This window comes from Muntiacus reevesi, chromosome 18, assembly GCF_963930625.1.
Source record: "Muntiacus reevesi chromosome 18, mMunRee1.1, whole genome shotgun sequence".
NCBI classification, from domain to species: domain Eukaryota; kingdom Metazoa; phylum Chordata; class Mammalia; order Artiodactyla; family Cervidae; genus Muntiacus; species Muntiacus reevesi.
The window spans coordinates 34516041-34538709 of NC_089266.1; the positions used below are offsets into that span (position 1 = coordinate 34516041).

The 22669-nt window shown below is 48.6% G+C and overlaps 1 protein-coding gene across 1 annotated transcript in view; it reads right to left on the reverse strand.

The window, feature by feature from the left end:
• Positions 1-22669, reverse strand: part of DNAH2 (dynein axonemal heavy chain 2) — a 102977-nt gene that overhangs the window by 1652 nt on the left and 78656 nt on the right. The window contains exons 59-81 of the mRNA XM_065909937.1: positions 20974-21184; positions 20659-20775; positions 20349-20490; positions 19386-19555; positions 19155-19271; positions 12698-12862; positions 11784-11909; positions 11497-11645; positions 11357-11423; positions 11073-11223; positions 10690-10838; positions 10371-10504; positions 10067-10211; positions 9791-9990; positions 8243-8369; positions 6999-7185; positions 6652-6800; positions 6344-6527; positions 5917-6107; positions 1045-1236; positions 705-889; positions 291-519; positions 58-209 (exon numbers count right to left, since the gene is read on the reverse strand). Of these exons, the coding sequence (XP_065766009.1) occupies positions 58-209; positions 291-519; positions 705-889; positions 1045-1236; positions 5917-6107; positions 6344-6527; positions 6652-6800; positions 6999-7185; positions 8243-8369; positions 9791-9990; positions 10067-10211; positions 10371-10504; positions 10690-10838; positions 11073-11223; positions 11357-11423; positions 11497-11645; positions 11784-11909; positions 12698-12862; positions 19155-19271; positions 19386-19555; positions 20349-20490; positions 20659-20775; positions 20974-21184 (3639 nt within the window). The remainder of the gene's footprint in view (positions 1-57; positions 210-290; positions 520-704; positions 890-1044; positions 1237-5916; positions 6108-6343; positions 6528-6651; positions 6801-6998; positions 7186-8242; positions 8370-9790; positions 9991-10066; positions 10212-10370; positions 10505-10689; positions 10839-11072; positions 11224-11356; positions 11424-11496; positions 11646-11783; positions 11910-12697; positions 12863-19154; positions 19272-19385; positions 19556-20348; positions 20491-20658; positions 20776-20973; positions 21185-22669) is intronic.

The following is a 22669-nucleotide window of genomic DNA, read 5'->3' on the forward strand; positions in this document are numbered from 1 at the left end:
GCCTTTCCTCTTGCCCCCTCCCTACATTCCACAGAGCCCCACTTCTCCCCATCTCACAGAATGGTCTCCATCAGCTTGTTGTATCTCTGAATCTCCTGCAAAAGGACCACATTGAGTGGGGAGGGGTCCATAGCCAGTAGTTTTCGGGTCCCCTCATAGTCGATCATTTCCGGGATCTTCTGTTTCACATCGGCAGCCAACTCAAGAACCTGCCGAGGCAAGAGTGCTGAGTGCAGACCTCTCTTCCTCCTTGCTTTCCCTCCCCCAGGTGTCTGTCTGTCTGTCCTTACCTTCTCCTCCCGACTCTGGCCTCCGGCCCTGGTGGGTGTAATCTGGGGTTGCAGGGAAAGCAGAGTCTCAAAGAGAGTGCGTGCCTCCGTGATCTGGGAGGCCACGTCGGCATTGGGGTGCTGCCCAAAAGCCTCTGGGGGATCCATGCCAGGCAACATGCTTATGTACTCTTTGTACGAGGCCAGGCTCCCATCCTTGGGGATAAAATAGGTCTCCAACACTGACAACCTGGGGAGTCAGTGAAGAATTATCACTGCACTGTGCGGACTTGGGGCTCCCATGCCAAGCCAAGGCCCTATCCATCCAACTCTGTGCTCTTACTTTGCCCCCCAAGTCAATCTCCCATTTACTCCTCAAATACTGCCCCTACCCTCAATCCTGCCACCTGGTACCCCATTCAGTGGCCCCCTCACCGGTAGGAGGGGGTCAAGAGAGCCTGGTCACAGAAATAGTCATTGATGTAGGTGGTGAGCAGGCGCCGATCCCAGTCATCTGTGACGTGTCCACCATAATTGACCCCAGAGATGAGGTACTTGAGTGCATCCCAGGGCGTCTCCTCATACTCGTCCAGGTAGAGGCTCAGCAAGTTCTCGGATACCTGTGCATGGCCCCAGCCCAAGCCCCCAGCCCCACACACAGTTATGGCAGGAATTCTTCCAGGGGCTTTTGGTCAGTGATGATTCCTGCAGGGCAGCCTCGGGGCAGAAAGTGTAAGGAGGGAGGGCAGGGTGAGGGACCCTGGTTAGCACAAACCTCAAAGTCAGAGTCATTGAAGCCATAGATGATGTTCCAGCCAAGTTGCAGGAACTTTTTGCGTTCAAGTAACACAGAGTGGAAGAAGCACAGTGCGAACAGCAGTTTCTTATACTTGGTGGGTTTGGAGCAGCGGGAAAACTGTGGTTCTGTCATCAGTTGGTAAAGACGGGTCATGTTGGCCTTTAGGCCCTGGGACAAGGAAATACAGAGATGGGATGACATGCGTCTTCCTTGGCCCTAACACTAGCACCATCATGTTCAGTTGTGGAGGTTGCTCACTGCATAAGGGCACTGGCTGAAGAAATGAGTGAAGGTTGAAATCTAGCCCTTGAGCTGCATGACAAGACATGCACTCATCACAGGGCTTGCTGTTTTTCCCTTCACACACGGGCACTGTATGGACTTGTGGCAGCCCTGTCTTGTCTCCACCCCCACGCCTTGATCCCCTCAACTGTGATGTTCTCAGTGGTGGGTAGACCAACTCAATTTGTGATTGCCAGAAAATATTAACAAAAACATAAACATAGGAACTTCCTTCATGGTCCATTGGTTGAGAATCTGCCTTGCAATGCAGGGGATGTGGGTGTGATCCCAGTGAGGGAACTAAGATCCCACATGCCACCAAGCAACTAAGCCCTTGCACCACAACTACTGAATCCACATGCCACAATGTAAGATCCTGGGTGACACAACTAAGACCCGACATGGCCGAATTAATAAGAAATGTACACAATCTTGTGCAAAGGGTCAGTATATAGTGACATATCATCAAAGAGGAATGAGCTATATGATCGGATTTATCAGGCTTCATGAGCAGGTTGGAGTTTGGCTAAGTCTTACAAATAGGAAGAATGTAATGAGGCTGAGAGGAGGGCCTTGGCTGTCCAGAGATGGGAAGAACTGAAGGAATAAAGGCACGAAGGGGAGATAAAGTGAGAAGAGGATCTAACTGAAATCAAGTCCAAGCGCTCAGATAGAGTAAGAAGGACCGTGAGCAGATGGCGATACAGTAAGAAGGGCAGCTTGAGCCGACTGGACCCGATTCACCAGGAACCCTGGAGCCACTTCAGGCTCCAGTGATACGTTGAATAGGACAGTGATACATTGAAACAGTGTTCTAAGGAGATTCATCATGATGGACAGAAGGGAGCAGGGAGAAAACAAAAGTAAGAACATTGGATAGAAAGAACTAAAAGAAAATCTGATTTTAAAAACTGTCATTTACAACATCATCAAGTCATGTAAAGCACCCACGAATAAATCTAATATAAATATATATATCTTTAGAAAATTTACAAAATTTTATTAAAAGAAAGAATAAATGGAGAGACCTACTGTACTCATGGATTGAGAAGCTCAATATCCTAAAGATGTTGATTTCCCCCAAATTGATCAATAGAACATTTTTGGTGAAACTTGACAAGCTAATTCCAAAATTTATGTTAGAGAATAAAAGATCAGGAATAGCCTAGAGAAGAATAAGGTAGGAGGATTTGCCTTCCCCAGCCATCAAGAATTATTATAGAGCTAGAGAGTAATTAACACAGTGTATACTGACCCCAGGATAAACAACTTGATCAATGAACAACATAAAGGGCCTAGAAACACATCTGTATATGTATGTGAGGACTGCAACACTTAACAAAATTGGAACACATAATACATTTAGATTAAAATAGTGTATCAATTTATTGAAGTCAGCAACCGTGTTGCAGTTATATAAGAGAACACCCTGATTCTTAGGAGTGAGTCCTTTCCACTGAAATACACTATAGTATGTGGCAGCAAAGGGCCAGGATATACAATTTACTCTCAAATGTTTCAGAAGAAGTGTGAGTGGAGAGAGAGAAAAACAGACATCAAATGATAAGGCAAGTGGGACAAAATGTTAACTACAGATAGATCTGGGTAACGTATAGTGGGTTCTCTGTACTATTATTCTTACAACTTTTCTGTAAATTTAAAAGTTATTTTCAAAAAATTTTGTTAAATATTGGCCTCTTTGTCAGCTTCTAAAAGGAATTCAGTTGCACCAAGCAAGCCTGAATGTCCTTTCTCAGAAGGTTTGGTGAATTGCAGGAAGGTTCTGCATCACCAGCAGGCGGCTCTCCTGGGCTGACCTCCGACAGAACTCCCTCCCCTGGTGACCCATCCACTGCAGAACCATCCTGTCTGGTTCCTCTTTCCTCCTGGGATTTACTCCCATTCATCATTGCTTCCATGCTTACTGCTTATTAAACTGACCTAAACAGTACCTACCTCAGGGCCAACACACCTCTAACCCATCATAGAGGGTGGGTTCAGCCAACAGAGGGCCCTCTGGCTACAAGGCACATGTCTCTCTTAGAAGGCAATAAGAAAGGCTCTTAAAAAAGAAGGGTTGCGTCTCTTTGACAACACATATCTGAACTGTTTGACATTTTTTTAACAGGAAGACAGAATACTTCTGTTGACAGAAGAAAATTTAAAGGTAAATAAAAATCAACTTTAAACATAGACTTTTAAAAATCAGTGGTGCCATTAACAACATGGAACAACAGATTGGTTCCAAATCGGGAAAGGAGTACATCAAGGTTGTATATTGTCACCCTGCTTATTTAACTTATATGCAGAATACATCATGCGAAATGCCAGGTTGGATGAAGCACAAGTTGGAATCAAGATTGCCAGAAATATCAATAACCTCAGATACGCAGATGACACCACCCTCATGGCAAAAAGCGAAGAAGAACTAAAGAGCCTCTTGATGAAAGTGAAAGAGGAGAGTGAAAAAGTTGGCTTAAAACTCAACATTCAGAAAACTAAGATCATGACATCTTGTACCATCACTTCATGGCAAATAGATGGAGAAACAATGGAAACAGTGACAGACTTTATTTTGGGGGACTCCAAAATCACTGCAGATGGTAACTGCAGCCATGAAATTAAAAGACACTTGCTCCTTGGAAGAAAAGCTATGACAAACCTAGACAGCATATTAAAAAGCAGAGACATTACTTTGCCAACAAAGATCCGTCTAGTCAAAGCTATGGTTTTTCCAGTAGTCATGTATGGATGTGAGAGTTGGACTATAAAGAAAGCTGAGCACTGAAGAACTGATGCTTTTGAATTGTGGTGTTGGAGAAGACTCTTGAGAGTCCCTTGGACTGCAAGGAAATCCAACCAGTCAATCCTAGAGGAAATCAGTCCTGCATATTCATTGGAAGGACTGATGCTGAAGCTGAAACTCCAATACTTTGGCCACCTGATGCGAAGAACCAACTCACTGGAAAAGACTCTGATGCTGGGAAAGATTGAGGGCGGGAGGAGAAGGGGATGACAGAGGATGACATGGTTGGATGGCATCAATGATGCGATGGACATGAGTTTGAGTAGGCTCCAAGAGTTGGTAATGGACAGGGAAGCCTGGCATGCTGCAGTCCATGGGGTCACAAAGAGTCAGACACGACTGAGCAACTGAACTGACTGATTAACAAAAATGGGCCGAGGAGATAATCTGTGTGCAGGAGCTGAAGACTTGTTTTGAGAGCTCCTAATTTAGTGCTGGAGTGCCAAAAAGAAGTACTTTGTAACCAGATGGAATTCACACCTGGCACTGAGTTCAGTAATGGAGCCAGAGATGGGGATTGGGGTTGAAATCCGGAAGAGGACAGTTTCTCCATCAGCTTGTGAAGGGAGGAAATGTAGAATGAGGAGAAGACAGGAGGAGAAACAAACACAGAAGTGATCGATGATGTCGCAAGAAACAGAAGGGGGACCAGGAGTGTGTCAGGGAAACTGGGGGGACAGTCAACTGTGCCAGCCTCCCCAAGGTGGCCAAAGAAGGATTTAATGATGAAAGACATTCACATGCCTGTGCATCTGATTAGTCCTCGTTTATTGAGCACCTACTACCAACAGGTCCCTGTATTAGTCACAGGATGAGCAAAATGGTGAGGGAGAAGAAAAAGACATGGTCTCTGCCCTCTTGAGCTTACAGTCTAGAGAAGAAGTCAGGTATTGACCAGAACCACACTAATAGGTGTAAAGTGCTTGCAGCGGAAGGTCGGAGGGAACAGTGAAGAGGATTCCTGAGAAAGTGCTGGTGGGACTGAGACCTGAAGGGGCAAAGAAGGGGGTGGGGAGGAAAATAGGGAGGACAGTGCATGAAAAAGCACCAGGCTGGAGAACACAGAGTCTGTTGAGGAAGGACAGTGGAACAATTTTAAAAGTTGATAGTGTAGGTGAAGAAAGCGAAGGGGAAAGTTGCAACAGACAAAGCAGCAGAGGTGCTCATGGGGCACACAGGCCATGTGAATGGGGTTTTGAACTTGATTAAAAGCAATGAGAAGCTACTAAAACAGTTTAAGCAGAGGTAAATGGGCAGGATGTAGTGACATGATCAGATTTTAAAAGATTGGTATGATTGCATTCCAAGGTGACCTCGTAGTACTGGAGATAAAAATTTCAGTAGAGCTGGAGGGAAGGAGAAAGGCCATCAAGTGACAGTAGGGAGAGAATGTAAGGAAGTGTCCGAAGGAGGAAGGGGCTGACAGGTCCACAATGCTAGTTATATACTCTTTCTTTGCCTCAGTTTCCTACCTGTAAAATGGGGCTGATAGTACTTACCTGATAAGTGCGCGCGTGTGTGTTAAATGAATTAATAAACATAAGCATTTAGAACAATGCCTGGCATGTAATAACACTCAAAAAAGTTAGCTATTACTACTATGTTCTCAGAGTTTGGCACACAGAGGTGGAATTTTTTAGAGGAGAGTAGATGCAAAAAAGCAGCCTTGTTGTTAAGGTTAAACCGTCTCTCTGAGGCCAGGAGGAGGACAGGTAGGCCCGCTGGCATGGTCACTGCTGGCTGTCTACAGTTGCTGATACCTTTGGTGGCTCTGTGGTCATCTTGATGCTGGCCTGCAAGATGGAGATGGGGAAGTCTGGGTGGGGGCTGGAGCTGAGCCAGAGGCGGAAGGAAGGGTGCGGATCCTCCACCTGCAGCTGCTCCACCAGTTTATCCAGGTTCGGCATCCAGGACAGCGACAGGTGGCAGTTGGCGAGGAACACCCAGTGTCCTGAAAGGAGGTGCTGATGTGGTGGGAACCACTCCCTATGCCCTGTCTGTCCCCCCACTGTTCCTCTGGTCGGGGTAGGGGGGGTAGTTTAGGGGGAGGGTCCAAGTGCTCAGGTGCCAGCCCCCAAGGCCTTCTGGAGGAGTAGGAGCTGCAGTGACAGCAGGGTGACAGGTGGGAGCTGGTGGACAGTCAGGCCAGGGCCATGGCTGGGGCAGAAGAACTGGGTAGACACTGACCCTGAACCACACCCTCTCGGAGGAGCCGAGCCGCGATGGGGGCCTGGCCCTGGCCCAGAGACAGGGCATGGAAGCGCTGGGCCATGCCTGTATGCTCAGCCAGCTGGAGCAAGGCACTGGTGGGGTCCACGCCAGGGGACAGGATGAACACCAGTGGGGTCCGTGGGGCCGAGTCCTCCATCACCTGCCAGCAGCACAGGGCGTGACCTTAGGCAGAAGGCCAGGTGAGGTCTCGGGAGAGACTGAGGAAGTGCGGGTGGCAGACTGGGACAGGGAGAAGCAGGTGGAAAGGCAAAAGAGCCACTGACCGACTTCATGTTTAGCACAGGAGGCTCAATGAAGCGGGAGCCAAGGTTGGAGACGATGAAAGAAGTTACACAGAAGGCCACGCGGTCCTGGCGCAGGGAGCGAACAATCAGCATTCGTTGCATTTCATTGCAGGCGTTTTCCCACTCACCTGGGGACAAGATTAAGGTTAGCGTTAGTGAGCCTGGAGGAGCAGGGAATCTGAACAAAGAGGCGCCTGCGGGGACGCTGCGCCAGGGGGCAGATGCGCTGAGGGAACTTGGGAGAGATACGGGAGGAATTAGAGGAAAGAGCAGGTGTGTGGCTGAAGGAGAGAAGAGAAAGGAGAGGGAGGCCTGGCGCCAGTCACCTGGCAGCATGGCCCTCTCGGGGGTGGCGTTGGTGTACCACAGGTGCCAGTCCCGAGGATACTGCTCAAAGGAGTTCATGAGCCCATGGAAGTTGGTCAGTTTGTCCAGCTCTGTGATGTTATCCCAGTAGGCGTCTGCGAGCCAGGTGGTACATGGGTTATCCATTTGGCCCTCACGATCCAAGACCTGGGGCGGGGGGTAGGAGAGAGGAGAAAAGCATTGACCCAGACTATCCCAAAAGAAAGTTTCTTTTTTCTTTTTTTCCAAGGTGAAAAAGCCAAGATAAGTATTTCATGAAACAAAATGAAGAAATGAATGCAGGAATCTGAGATGGACTGGAATCCACCTTTATTGGGGAAATAAATGGAAGGCAAGGGGGAGCCTGTTTCTCTGAGCCACCATGTGGGTGACAGCACAGTCCAAAGTTAGGAAGCGGGCGCCCTCTGGTGGTTTCCTGGCAATACTGCCTTCTACCTGAATGATAGCAATTGCAGCTGCACCCTTAAGAGAAGCACAACCTATTCACTGTCACTTATTAATTTAACAAATATTTATTGTTCACCAACTATGTTTTAAGCACTCGAGACACACGACTGAACAGAACAGACAAATACCTCTGCCCTTGAGGAGCTTATTTTCCCACATGGGATGGCAGATAATGAACCAAAATTACAGATGGCAGTGCCATGGAAAAAGAGAATAAGTTGAGGAAGATTAAGTGGACGTGCTTAAGGGTAGCTGGAAATAATAAGACAGTCAAGGAAATCTCAGTGAGGTGAGATTGGAATCAAGCCTTAAAGGAGGAGAGGGCGGGCACAGTGTACACCTAGGGGAACACTTTTCTGGCAGAAAGAACAGCTGGTGTGAAAGCCCTGGGGTGGGACATGCCTGTGACAGTGAGTAGCCTGTGCAGCTGGAGTGGGGAGGAGGCAAAGGGGCTGAGGGTGTTTGGAAGGGAGAGAGTGTAACAGTAACCACAGAATTCAGGATGGGGAAGGAGTGGCCTGAGAGACAGTGAGAGAGTGGCCAGGTCACGCCAATCAGTGGGTCACAGGGAAGGGGCTCAAAGCCCCACCTGTAATGCGGGCAAGCCACTCCCCATGGCCCCCAAGAGCTTGTTGTACACCTGCTCCTGCCAGCTTTCCTTCACTCACTTGCTGGATCCTGGGCTTACCCTCTGGATCTGGGGTCCACTCCCGACTTTGTTCACCCCACACTCAGATATACTCTCTACCCAACTCACCACACCCCCGCGTAGAAAGAAATTGTATTCATCCATGTTGAGTTTCCCAGAAGTCTCCAGGATTTTGGCACACATCTGAAAACTGAATAGCAGCTTGTGGCGCTCAAAAAGCGTGCGGCAGGTGTACCTGGGAGGGGAGAGGGGTGGGGGGTGTGGGAGGCAGGATACTCAGCATCGAGGCTTCCTGGGTGAAGGTCCAACAATCACAGAGCCTTGCCTATAGGGAGGACCTTCATCAACCTCTAATCCAAACCTCCTGTACACAGCCTAGCCTTCAGAGCTCTAGAGAGAGGATGTAATTCTCCCAGAATTTCCTCAACACTGACTGGACCCCGGCTATGTGCCAGGTACTCTGCCAAGTCCTGAAGACACAAAGGTGAACGAATACAGTCTCTGTCCTGCTGTCCTGGAGGAAGTCAGGCAGAGTGGGGAGGACAAGCGAGAGACCATATGAGAGGACACGAGAGGTTACCAGGTGACAAGATGAATCCTATACAAGAGCGGCAGCACTCTCCCTGCCTGGACAGAGCCGGAGGTGCAGCAGAGTTACCGTGATGTGGCAGAGAGGAGAGGAGAGGACGCCAGGGAGAGCTCAGATACAGGCCAAGGAGGCAGTGGTGGTGAGAAAACCATGGTGTCCTGGGTGTCAGCGATGCTCAGGGTCCAGTGTAAGGAGGGGGAAGGTGAGGCTGGGGGGCAAGTGGCAGCCAAGGTATGGAGGACTTTATGGCTACTGGACACAAAACAACCACCAAAGAATGGAAGCCGGAGCTGGGGTGGCATAGCCAGATTCATGTGTTTGAAAGGCTCATGTTGCTGACCACAGGACAGATTGGAGAGGCACAGAGCTGAAGGCAGAAGGACCTGTTGGGAACCCATGGGGGAATTCAGAAAGAAAGATCACAGCAGCCTCTAGTGAAGTGAGTCATGGCAGTGGAGAGACCTGGGTGGGATGGGGGAACAGTGTGCAGGAAGAATCATGAGCAAAACCTGTGGACTGATCTGAGAGGTGAGGGACAGTGAAGAGCCAGGAATCTCTCCCAGTTCAGGTGGTTGGGAGGTGGCTGTTGGTGCCACTCAGGGGTGCAGCCCCTGAAGAAAGAGGGGAGACAACGAGTTGGACGTGAAACAGGTTGACCTTGAGGGGTCTGTGGGATGTCCAGGTGGGGGTCAGGAACCTCACTATGCAAAATGGGAGCCACAGACCAAGAGCAGCAGCTTCACCCGGGAGCTTGTTAGAAATGCAGGCTCCCAGGTCCCAGCCCAGACCTACTGAGTCAGAGTCTACATTAGCCTGCGTCGTGGACACATTAACCTTTTGAGAAGTGCTGGCACAGGGGAAGGTACTCCACACAAGGCTAACGGAAGGGAGACACGGACTGGGACTGGTCAGCCCGTGAGTGATGGTCAGCCAGAGGGTGGACACTGTCCGGGGAGGTGTATGGTGAGAAGAGCAGGGGACCAGGGGCGGTGGCAGGGCCAGCTCCAAAGCACAGAGCCTCGGGGCCTCACAGCGGGCGCGCGCGGGGCGCGGCGAGGCGCCCAGACCTGTAGACAGCGTAGGTGTGGTACTCGTTCAGGTAGTCGATGCGGTCCTCCAGCTTGTTGCTGCGATGGCTCTTGTCGATGCTGAGGATAAAGAGGCTGATGTAGGCGTCCAGGGAGAACTGGTACATCGGGTCGATGCGGCCCATGTCGTTGAGCACGAAGAACAGCACAGAGGCCCTCTGGGCGCACGGGCGGTAAGCCTGTGGAGGGGGCGGAGTCAGGGTCGGAGGGGCGGGGGCTCGGGAAGGGGCGGGGCCGGAGGGCGATGTAGCTCACCTCTCGGGCCAGGTCGATGTTGATCTCCGTGGTTTCACTGGTCTCCAACTGTTCGGTCACTTCGGTGGCGGTTATCTTGGAGGTCCGCAGGGTGTTCACCAGTTGCACGTCATCTAACAGGGAGCCCGTGGCCTCGTTCAGCAGCCTGGAGCAAAGCCAAGAGGCGCGTGGATAAAGGAGCTTCAGCGGGTGCTGCGCCCGGCCGGGAGCAGGGGAGGGGCGACCCCTCATCAGCACCCCCGGGTCTGTAGTCAAGCTTGCGAGCAGACCCGCGGGCTGTGGGCTGAGGGAGGCAGGGTCTCACCGAAGGATCTCATCCTCTAGCTCCTTGAGCTTCCTTTTGCCAGCAGCGATATTGATGACCAGCGAGTCCTTCTGCTCCTCCAGCTCCGGCCGCTCCTTCCGGACCACAATGCCCAGCAGTTGGGCCTCCAGGCCCTGAGATGGCCAGGACAGGTGGTAAGAATCCCACTCCGGTGACCTTTACCCTTTACATCCCTTTACACCTCTCAAGCCCGACATCCCCAGATGCCCGACACAATCTCAGCCTTTTCTTAGTCCTGGCTGACTCTATAGCCCTCTGGATTCACTCTGGTTCAGTCTAGGCATCCTCCCCCACCCACCTGTTCTTTGACAGCGAAGTTGACAATGGTGGTCTTGGCTGAGGTCTCTGGGCTGTAGTGGGGGTTGGAGAGCTTGGTGGTGATGTAGAAACGGAAGTTAGGATTGTATTCCACTTCCTTATCTCCGATGCGCATCAGCAACCGACCACCTGCACTGACAGGAGGGTCAAGGGCAGGGACTCCACAGGACCAAGTGTGGGCTGACCCATTGTTCCCCAACTGGAATCCAGCAGCAGGGACTCAGCCTGCCTACGGCCCCAACCCAGGTCTGTGTGAATGCAGGGACAGGGTAGTAGGAGACACAGCCAAAGACCCAGTGCTTTCCTAACATGGGTCCAACCTGGCTTGTCTCAGTCCAACCCCCCATAAGCCTGGGCCCTGACCAATTCGAGCCACAGATTTGTTGAGCACAGGGTTGAGTGTGGGATCCAGATATTCCTGCACGTTCTGGAGCAGAACTGGATATCCAAACTGGATGGCGTTTTCTAGGATTCGGAGGTAATCGTTCATCTGCAGGTCGATGATCTGTAGGCCCTGGAAAGCAAGGAAAACTATGCTGAGGGATACAAGATCGGTAATAGCCAAAGGGTAGAACCTCAGAAAGAATCAGGCTTAGGAGGAGACTCTAAGGGGACGAATCAGCCCTCCCCCATCCCCAGCCCTGTACCTGATTTCCTTCCATGTTCTTGATCCATTTCAGGGCCTGGGCCTGCGGATCGATCATCAGTGCCCACCTGAAGGAGTAAGTGTGAATCAGAAGATAGACTCAGCCTTCACTCGGCCTTGTGCTCCCAGCAGCAGCCTCACCTGTTGCCACGGGTGACAATGATGCCGTTCTCAGTGGAGAAGGCATCCGAGGGCAGCCCTTGAATGTTCCAGTCCCGAACTTTGGTAGGATTGGACAGGAAGTTATCGAATGTGAAGCGGGGTGAGCAAGGAACCTGCAGCTCTGAAATCTGTGTGGAAGGAGCCCTGAGCTTCAGCCTGGATATCAGAGCCCAGCACCCCTGCCCCTTCCCAACATCTCTGTTATTCCCAGAGGCTGTGATCTCAGAGCCCAGGAGCTCATGCATCACACCCGAGCCCTGCCTCACCTTCCTGATCCAGATTTGGTTGACAATCTCATCCCGGTAGTTGGTCAGGAAGGGCCCCATATAGGACAGGAAGGCAGCTGCCAGGAGACAGTCTCCCACCAGGTAGCCCAGATCCTCCTCCAGGCCCTGGAGGACAGCAGGGGAGGTAGGTATAAGTCTTCCTGGGCCCCAGTACTGGAGGCACATGGACAACTCCGAAGGCACTCTCCCCTCTGGACACTGTCCAGATCACAGGGAGTCTTTCCCTCTCCTAAATCCTTGTGCCCCAAGAACTCTACCCTACTCTCACGACTTTTGAGTTCCCCATCTTTTTTTTTTTTTCATATTTTGGCTGTGCCCTGTGACTTGCAGGATCTCAGTTCCCTGACCAGGGATCAAACCCAGGTCGTGGCAGTGACAGTGCCGAACCCTAACCTCTAGACCACGAGGGGACTCCCTTGAGTTCCCCAACTTTAACAGCAATGTTTATTTCTTCTTTCTTTTTTCGGTCATGCCACATGGCTTGTGGGATCTTAGCTCCCAGGCCCTCGGCAGTGAGAGCATGGAGTCTTAATCACTGGACCACCAGGGAATTCAGCAGTGTTAGCTTCTTGTGATAAGGCCTAACCCTCTTGTGAAGCCAGGAGCTCACCGAGATCAGAGATGAGATGCCCCAGGTTGGCTTCAGTCAGGCCAGTGAGCTCTATCAGGGTCCTCATGAGCATTTTCCAGCCCCACCTATACAAGGAGGCAGATTCCTCCTGGCACTATTCTCACCAAATGGGAGAGGAAGAACACCCACACCTCATTCTTGGGTGTCCCTACACCAAAGCATCACCATCATTTCCCCTCCTGTCTCTTCACCTAAATGGGCTGGGAGCTGGTGGCAGTGGTGGGCAACATCGAGGAGAGCCAGGGGGCGCAGCTGGCCTCACCTTCACTGTCTCCTCCCATCGTGCCTTCTCGCCGGCTAGCCCGGACACCAGCATCCCAGCACGCTCCAGCTTCATCTCCATCTCCTCGGACCTCTTGCGAAGCTCCTCCTTCTGTGTCAGCTTCTCATCATACTGTTTCTTCAGCATCTCCAGTTTTTCAGCCACCTGGGAGGGATCAGAGTATGGGGGTCTAACACAGGCTGGAGGCCAGACGACTCTGGCTTCGGATTAGCCTTCTGCCATATTGTGGCTCTATGACCTCAGGGAAAAATGATCTCTTGGAACCTCAGTTTCCTCAGGTACAAAAAATTAACATCTACCCTGCAGGGTTGTTGTGAAGGAAAAAACAAGATCAAATATATGTGATCAGGTGAGTTGTCTTTCCTGAGCCTCCACCACTCCACCACTCCTTCTTTGAGCCTGGAAACTGTTTGGTCATGAACTCAAGGCTGAGGAAGAGACAGGCCTCTTGTAGCACAGGGATAAACCACACAGGATGTTTTGACAAGACAGGACCAGATAGCACAAAAATAACCGCCATTCCATGTTGTTGAGAGAGAGACTCCTGAGTTCTCATCACAAGGAAATTTTCGTTTTTTTCCCAGCTATTGAGGTTGACTTCCAAGAACTTGGGAATGAGATAAGTAGCTCTCCAAGGAATTATTATTATTATTATTTTTGCCTGTGCCAGGAGGCATGTGGGGTCTTAGTTCCCCAACTGGGAATTGAACCCATGCCCCTGCAGTGGAAGCATGGAACTCTAATCATTGGACCACCAGAGAATTCCCTCCAGGGAACATTTTTTAAAGCAAAGTGGAGATTCAAAATGTCACCCTTGAGTGACTTGAGCATCTAAAGAAAGAAGGTGTCACTCAGGGATCAGATGGGCCACTCAGAGGCTAGGGGCCCACAGGGAAAGGGTGCTCTGGCTCTCACACGCATGTGCCGGGTTATCTGGCAGGCTCTACTGCATGACACTTGTCATCAGGTTAACGCAACCACCTCCATGCACTGAGCCCACACTCATCAGCAACACTCTGATTATAATTTGGCTTCCCGTGGAGACTGGGCTCTGGGGAGGCACCCAACCTACGTGATACATCTATATTTCATTATATATTTTGTATGTTTTCACTGTTTTGATTTTCTACACAAGAAATAAATACAGAGGTTAAAAACCTAAATAATAAAATAAAGAGGTTATAAGGAAAAGCAACAGTCCTCTAGCCCACTTTTGTACTTAGTTCCATTCTTCAGTAGCAAATTATTTTTTAACCATTTCTCTTTTTATTTCTTCAAGTAATTACCTATCTCTGACTATTATGCTTATGCAGCTACTGTATGTATGTGCGTATATATATATATATATATATATATATATACACACACACACACACGCATATATATATAGCTTTAAATTTTTGCAGTTTTAATGTTTTTAATTAAAAATAATTATGAAAAATTTCAAACCTAAGAAAAAGACTAATATAAGCAATACCTACACACCCATCACCCAGATTTAATACTTGTTAACATTTTGCTATATTTACTCCATCTACTTGTTTTTCGCAAAGTATTTTAAAGAATGTTACAAACTCATGACATTTCAACTTTAAATACCTCATAATGCATCTCTTTTTAGAAAAGGACATAGTCATAACACCATTATCACACCTAACATCTTTAACTTTTTTGAAAATAACTTGTCCCATTTGTATTTTTTTTTTTTTTGAATGGTGAATATGTTTCACACAAATCAACATTCCAAAGGAAGAAAAGTGTGCCCAGGTTTTGTCTTCCTCCCACTCCTGACCCCAGCTCCCAGCCCCAACCTGAGAGGGAACCACTGTCATCAGTTTCTAGTGTAACTTTCCAGACCGAGTCCATCAATAGTAAAGAAAATGTAAGCACCGTGAGGGGAGCGCCACATTCACCACTGAATCCTTAGACCCAGGTAGTGCCCAGCATTCAATAAATATTTCTTGAATGGATGATTTTTTTCAAAAAGATAAATAGTAACATTCAATATCACTGTTTTATACTCTACTTTTTCACCTGTCTTCAAATCCATTCTTGTCAAGCTGTCTCATTCTTTTTAACAGCTGCAAATTTTATGTATGATGGAACCACAATTTATATGACAAGTTTCTTACTGATGGACATTTGTGTCTTCCCAATGTTTTCTATAATTAAGGAAGCTGTAATGAGTGTCCTTGTACTTGCATAAGCACATCTTGACGCTGCTAGTTTCTATTTTAATTGTGTTTACTTTGTGAATAGGTAAATTAAAAATTCAAGAGGCATGAAAGCATGAAAAATCTTCCTCCCAACCCTCTTCTCCATCTACCCAGCTTCCTTCTTGAGGTAGCCAATGTGACCTGTTTCTAGTTCATCCTCTATGGATACTACAAGTATATTTTATACAGTTGTTTCCTGCTTTATCAACATTAGACTATTTCTGTGAAATTAATGCAAGGATAGATGAAGATCTGATTCCCTTATATCAACACACTTCATCCCTTTATCTCTACATCTAGTAGTTTTTTCTTTTTTTCCCCAAGTATCACAATGTTTATCGATAGATACAAGTTATAAAAATCAGAACATGAACATGACTTGATAAATTAAGTGGACTTCATTTCAATACTATAATAAGAGGGACCAATTAAAATTCTCACCATTTGTTTCACACCCACAAAGACAACTTCAAGGGCATTTAGAATCTCTCAAGGGCTTCCCAGGTGGCGCTAGTGGTAAAGAACCCACCCACCAGTGCAGGAGACATAAAGAGGCAGGTTCGATCCCTGGGTTGGGAAGATTCCCTGGAGAAGGCCACGGCAACTCACTCCAATATTTTTGCCTGGAGAATCCCATGGACAGAGGAGCCTGGCCGGCTACAGTTCATAGGGTCACAAAGAGTTGGACATGACTGAAGCTACTTAGCAAGCACACACGATCTCTCAAAATTTCCTAATAGTTTTATCTCTCCTACTGGCTACCTTTATATAATGTTAAATAACATCTAGTGTTATAAGTAATAAATTTATATTTTGTTTGTTTGTTTATTGCCACTGTGCAAGGCATGTGGGATCTCAGTTTGCCAACCAGGGATCAGGGATTAAACCTGCACCCCCTGCAGTGGAAGTGCAGAATCTTAACAACTGGAAAGTCCCAACACGTTAAAACTGTGTTCCATTTTATCTGCTGCAAAAGCACTCCCCTGTCTTTCCCAGCTGTGTCCACTTCCCCAATTTTTAGGCGGCACTTTTATTTTTACATCGTTGAGTTGACATCAGAGGCCACACTGGGTCTTCTGTGCTCCGTCTCTAGACTGATTGTAAAGGTCAAATGCTAACAAACAGCGTCAATGTCATCATGATCCGGGTTGGCGCCCAGTGTGAACCAGGCTGGGCTGCTCATGGTGAGACACACTCAGACAGGTCACTGTGTGGACCGAACCGGTTATTAAATACTTTTTCTAGTATCCCTGATGATGTGTTTTTTCTTTCAGAAATTCTTAGGGGTTGGCTGTGCCTCCTCTCTCTCTTCTGTTTTCTGTCTCTGGTTTTGATTTTTGTATTATGTTCTGAGCTGCTGTCCTCCCACCCTTCTACCAAATGTCACACTTTGATCATTTTTAAATTTCCCAGAATTCTTTTCATTTGGCCTTTTATCATCCTATTTTTGTTCTGTGGATGTCATTTCTTTCTTAATCACTCTCTCTGATGATACTAATTAGATGAGGTCTGCTTTTTTCAAATTTTCTCCATAACCTGAATTTTCTCTGGGTTTATTTTTTCCTTTGGGGTCATGGCTTGTTATGATTTTTTGTCTTGGTCGCTCCCTTGTGTATTGGAAGACTTCCTCTAGGACTTTTTCTTACCCTTCTCCAGGGGAGGTGGTGACTGATCTGACTGGTAAAATTGGAGAGAGTAAACTGGGAATGCTCAACTGAGCTCAGACCCTTTCTTTTTAGGGGTGAGCACAAGTCCCACTCTGTCCCCCCAACAACGCCCAAGACCAGGTAAGTCTGTCTGAAGATGGGGGTCCCTACTAGGAGGGCCACTTGCTCACAGACATCTTCCACATCCTCCAGCCTAGACTTTATAGGTGATATTTTGGCCAAATGCCTTTTATTTCTCAATTCGCTTAGAACTCGGGTATAGAATAAGACTACTAGTTCTCAGATCCCTTCAAGAGTATACCTTTTGGACTTTCCCAGCAGTCCAGTGGTTAAGACACCATTCTTCCAATGCAGGGTGTGTGGGTTTGATCCCTGGTTGGGGAACTAAGATCCCACAACCCACATGGCATGACCAAAAAATGGAAAAAAAGAGAAAATGAAAAAAACAATGGCACAGGTTTAAAAAAAGAGAGAGTATACATATATACAGACCAGAAAAGCCCCCAAGACATTTTTGACAGTGCTGGGGGTTTCCTGATCAGACTGCAGCGTGTGGACAGGTGTTCTGAGTAAGGTGAGTAAGGTGAGTAAGGCTCATGTTAGGCCCAGTGGGTTTTTACACTTGTGTGGTTGACTTTTAACTTCTATGACTTCAGTGAAAGTCTTTAGGTCCACCCTGTGTTATTTTGACCTTGGCAGGTGGCTGTAGCTTTGTCCATGAATGAGTGGCTTTCTCTATAGAAACAGGATGTTTGAAGCAGGGCAATTTCTAGGAAATGAGGCTTGGGCAGGGGAGAGATGTAGTCTGCAAGGGTGGCTTTAATTAAGAGTTCTGTGGTGGGTGAAGAGTCTGTTCTGGGACTTCCCTGGTGGTTCAGAGGTTAAGAATGTACCTTCCAATGCCCAAGATTTAGTGGGATTAAGTGACTTGTTGGTTACTGCCAGCACTGGGGATAGAACCCCGCCTCCTGATTCCAATCCCCCACCACCTCGGTTCATCATCACCTCTCAACCTCTCTTGAAATCTTCACTCTTTTACTCTCTTTGTTTCAAGCCTAAACACTCACTGGTATGGCCATCCATTAGGAAAGGTTTCTCACCTCTGGATGAATCATATCCTGGGCCAAATTAGGGGTTGTCCCCTTCACATGTGGGAAAAAAATGGGCCTGTAGGGTCAGCTGCCAACAGCATCATTCTTGGGAGAAGCACTTATAGGGCACCTCATATTATGACTCTGGTGGGGGATCTCACACCACATTTTGAGGACCTCTAGTTGTTAACAGTAAGCAAACAGGGAACTGAAATTTCTCCTTTGTTACTGAAAGTGTAGGATGCAAATACAGCTTTCAATAGAACTTCAGAATCAGGCATGCTGAGCCACCTGCTGGCAGCTAGCACTGTGCTGACCCTGGGCTCCTGCCAGGCCAATTAAGTAAGAATCTCTGGGGGAGCCTGGAAATCAGCTGTTTGAAGCCTTCTTTCCCGTCAGAGTAACCCGGAGGTGGGAAACACTGAACACAGCACTAGAGGTCTGGGAAGAGGCCCAGAGTCCAGCTATATTACATTTCAATCCAAATCTTGAGTAAATAATTTCAACCATTACTCATTTGCTTGGATCTCTGAAAATACATATTTTCCCTAGGTCCGATTCTGACACACAGCAAAGGTTAGGGACCCCTGGTTTGGAAACTGCCCTAGAAACCTCAGGAATGGGTCAGGATGGAATCTTCTTTGTGTGTATGTGTGTGTGCATGCTGGATCTTGGTTGCAGCACATGGGCTTAGTTACCCTGAAGTATGTGGGATCTTAGTTCCCTGATCCAGGATCAAACCCATGTCCCCTGTATTGGAAGGCAGAAGTTACTTTCAAGGGAGGGGAACTAGTGATTAGAGAGCAGAAGGTGAAAGGGAGAATTCTTACTGCTTTTGTCCTTTTGAATTTCAAACCATGTGGATATATTTATACTACCTATTAAATCAATGATAGAAAATTAAATGATAGACTGGAAGAATTTTGATCTCTTGATAATAGCACTTATATTCTGCCTGATAGGAGAGTTATTTGTGCATGTATCTGGTAGGAGAGCACCTTCTGGATTATCTAGCCCTCTCACAGGAAATAGCCCTCTCTACCTCCAGACGACAACCCCAGGCTCCAACACCCTTGTGTTCCTCCAGGTCCAAGCAGCAATGTGACATCCTAGCTCCATCCCCTGAGCAAAGACCCATTTGCTACACAGATTTCATCAGTTACTGTCTCAAGGTCCTTCTCCAAAGGACCCCAACAAAGCATGGCGAACACTGCCAGCTCCAGGTCAGCTATGGGAAGGGCTCCCTGGAGACAGCGCCCCTGTGCCTTTGTAACCCTCTCAACTGACTTAGCTTTCGAGCCAGAGGCAGCCATCTAAACAAGGCACAGAGTGGGAGGCAGACAGGACTATACGGAGGAGGGGGTAGAATTAGGGAGAAATAAACAGAAAGAAAGCATCATAGAAATCGAAATCTGGGAGAGCTACCACCTCGGAAAACAGAAAACATAGGTACGAGGCTCACCTCACGAAGCTTCTCCTGAGCCTCGGCCAGGGCCGCTTGCTTCTCCTGAAGCTGGGCCAACGCGGCATTCATGCGGATCCGCTTGGGCTCTACCACCCGGTACAGCCGCCCGTAGAGCTGCGGGGAGACAGCAGGCACCCTCTCACTCGCCACCCACTCACCTGCCATGAGCCTTCCATCCCCCTCCTCCCACCCAGCCTCACTGCTCCCACCCCGCCTGTCACCGCCTACCTCCATGGCCCGAACCCACATGCACAGAGACTTGGCGGCCAGTGACACGCGGCCGATGATGTCAGGCTGGAAGTCGGGCTGGGCACAGTAGGCTCCGATCTTCTTCAGGACCTTGTCTGAGATATTGTCTTTATCGAAGTGGATCAGTGACTTGATGAAGTTCTGTTCCCCTGGGGGATGAAGATTGGGGGCCTCACCTCCACTGCTCAGGCACAGCCACGTGGTCCCCGGGCTCAGTTCCCAAGGCCTGACCTCATCTCACAGTCCCTCCACTGGCCGTGCTCCCTCATCTAGACCCTTGAGGCTCCCAGAGCCTCCACAACCTCCCCAGCCTCTCCTCCCATCACGTACCTTCCACCCTCTCAGCCTGACCACCCATCCCACACACCATTCTGTCTATATACTTTGCACCTTCTTCTAGGGCAGGGGTTACCTAACTATAGCTTACAGGCTACATTCCACCAACAGAACTCAGAGCAGGAAAAATATCACAAGAGTAAGAGACCCTTGTTTTCCCTTTTCTGATTCTTGTCCTTTTGCGCGGTGGGGAGCAAAGGCACTCCTGTCCTTAGATTCTGTAATACATTCCAATATCCTTATGACAACTTCTCCCTTTGGGTGTGTGTGTGTGTGTGTGTGTGTGTGGCTGAGTCATGGTGCATGTGGGATCTTCTGACGAAGGATTGAACCCACTCCCCTTCACTGGAAGCTCAGTCTTAACCACTGGACCACCAGGGAAGTCCCTCTTTCTTTTTTCTTTCGTTTGCTTAAATGAAGATGAGTTACCTACAACCGAAGACCTTACCTGATGGTTATGCCTCCTCTTCCCCACCAGGCTCTGTGCTTTGAGAATGGGCACAGTGCATCCTTCATCTTTGTCTCTCTGAGCACCTGACACCCAGGAGATGATCAGAGGAATGCTGGGTGGACTGGCATAAATTACCTTCCGGTTTCCTGGCTCACCTAGCTGCCTCTTGGCCTCTGCCCAGGTGGGGTCATTGCCTCGAAGGATCATGACTGCCTGCAACACCATCTCCACCTGGGCCGGGGGCCGTCCGTAAGACTTGATCTCTCCTATGTCCTTCTTGTTCAGAGACTCCAGGGCCTGAGAAAAGGGATGAACTTGAGAACCAGAGTCAACTCAGGTGGCATGATGGATCCTTTATGGAGACAGGACTTAGCTGAAGTTCCCCTCTTCTCCTCCCTTCCTAGGGGACTCTGAGAACAAGGAAGGCCAGCCCAGTCTCCCTCCTGCGCCTTCCCATCCTGATACCCGCATGGCCTCTTCCAGGGCTGGTAATGCCTCTTCCAGATCCTTCTGGGCATTGTCAGCCAGTGCCTGGCACTTGACTTCCTCAATCGCGATCTTCTCGCTATTGGCTGTGACGGCCTAGGGATAAGAGAAGAAGGGTTTTGTCTTCACCTTGAGCAGAAGTGGTGGTGATGGTGCTAGTGGTAATGATGCAAGAGAAAGCTAAAGAAGACTTGAGGAGTGGAACTGGCACCCCCTGCCCTATAACTGATGGAGGCTGGGAAGCCCCTCTGCTCAGTGGGCACAGGGAATAGGGGATGTGAGGGGCGGGGGCACCTTCTGCTGCTCATCCGCTTCCCGCTTCTGCTGCACGATGATGACCAGGTACTCCTCACACTGCTTCTGGAACTCAGCCACCTTTTTCTTGGCATCCTCCAGCTCCAAGGACATCACTTCCACCTTTTCCCTAGTTTCATCGATCTTAAACAGCCCTGTCCGCAGCTTATTGGCCTGGTCCAGCAGCTCCTGCCGCTTCTCCGCCAGCAACCTAGGGGACAGAGTAGGATCAGGAACCCCAGGAGGCTGGGCCCCCAGAAAGGAGAGGCCCATGTAGCCTCCCTTCCCAGCGTGGCTCTGGTCTCTGACTTTCTGCTTGTTGCCACCACCACCACCCTAGTCAGATCTCTATCATTTCCTTGCCTGGATCATTGCCAACAGCCTCCCAACTGGTCTTCCTGTTTCCGGACTCTCACCCCTCTCATTTATTCTACACACCGTGGTCAGAGTTGGTATGCTGGCTACCGTTTTCATTGCACCACTTCCCTACCTGAGGCCTTTCTACTGCGCAGCAATTCCCCACTATGCAGCAGGCAGCGGGGCTGCAGGAAACCAGAAAATGCAAACTTCTCTCAAGGAGGTGGCCATCCCTGGGCTTCAGTTCAGTTCAGTTCAGTTATGTCCGACTCTGTGACCCCATGAACCGCAGCACGCTAGGCCTCCCTGTCCATCACCAACTCCCAGAGTCTACCCAAACCCATGTCCATTGAGTCAGTGATGCCATCCAACCATCTCATCCTCTGTCATGTCCTTCTCCTCCCGCCCTCAATCTTTCCCAGCATCAGGGTCTTTTCAAATCAGTCAGCTCTTCACATCAGGTGGCCAAAGTATTGGAGTTTCAGCTTCAACATCAGCCCTGCCAATGAACACCCAGGACTGATCTCCTTTAAGATGGACTGGTTGGATCTCCTTGCAGTCCAAGGGACTCTCAAGAATCTTCTCCAACACCACAGTTCAAAAGCATCAATTCTTCAGCGCTCAGCTTTCTTTATAGTCCAACTCTCACAACCATACATGACTACTGGAAAAACCATAGCCTTGACTAGACAGACCTTTGTGGACAAAGCCCTGGGCTTCAGCCTGGTTTTTTCCATTTGAGAGTGAATGTGGAATTGTACTGCCACAATTTCTGATGTTTCAAGACAGACTGGAAATCTGGAGGTTTCCAAGGCTTCAAGTTTTAAATGTTGGCAACTCATTCACAAAGTTTTAATATTGTGCAGTCCACCCAAAAATGTCTAAGAAAGATTGTTTTCTGAATTAATACTAAATATGGGCTTCCCAGGTGGTGCAGTGGTAAAGAATCCGCCTGCCAGTGCAGGACACACAAGAGATGAGGGTTTGATCCCTGGGTTGGGAAGATTCGCTTGAGTAGGAAATGGTAATCCACTCCAGTATTTTTGCCTGGAAAATTCCATGAACAAAGGAGCCTTGGCAGGCTACAGTCCATGGGGTCGGAGTCAGACATGACTGAGTGACTGAGCACGTAGGCACGTGCATGTAAATTGCTTAACACAGTGACGGGGAAATCATAAATAGGATGGAAACCTATGGGCCCAGGGAAAGCAAGGACTTGATTTTGTTAACTGGCATATATATTACAAGTATCTAAAATAGTGCCTGGCACAGAGTACATGCTAAAAATACTTGTTAAATGAATGAATTAATGTTGGCTATCATTATTACTACAAATGAC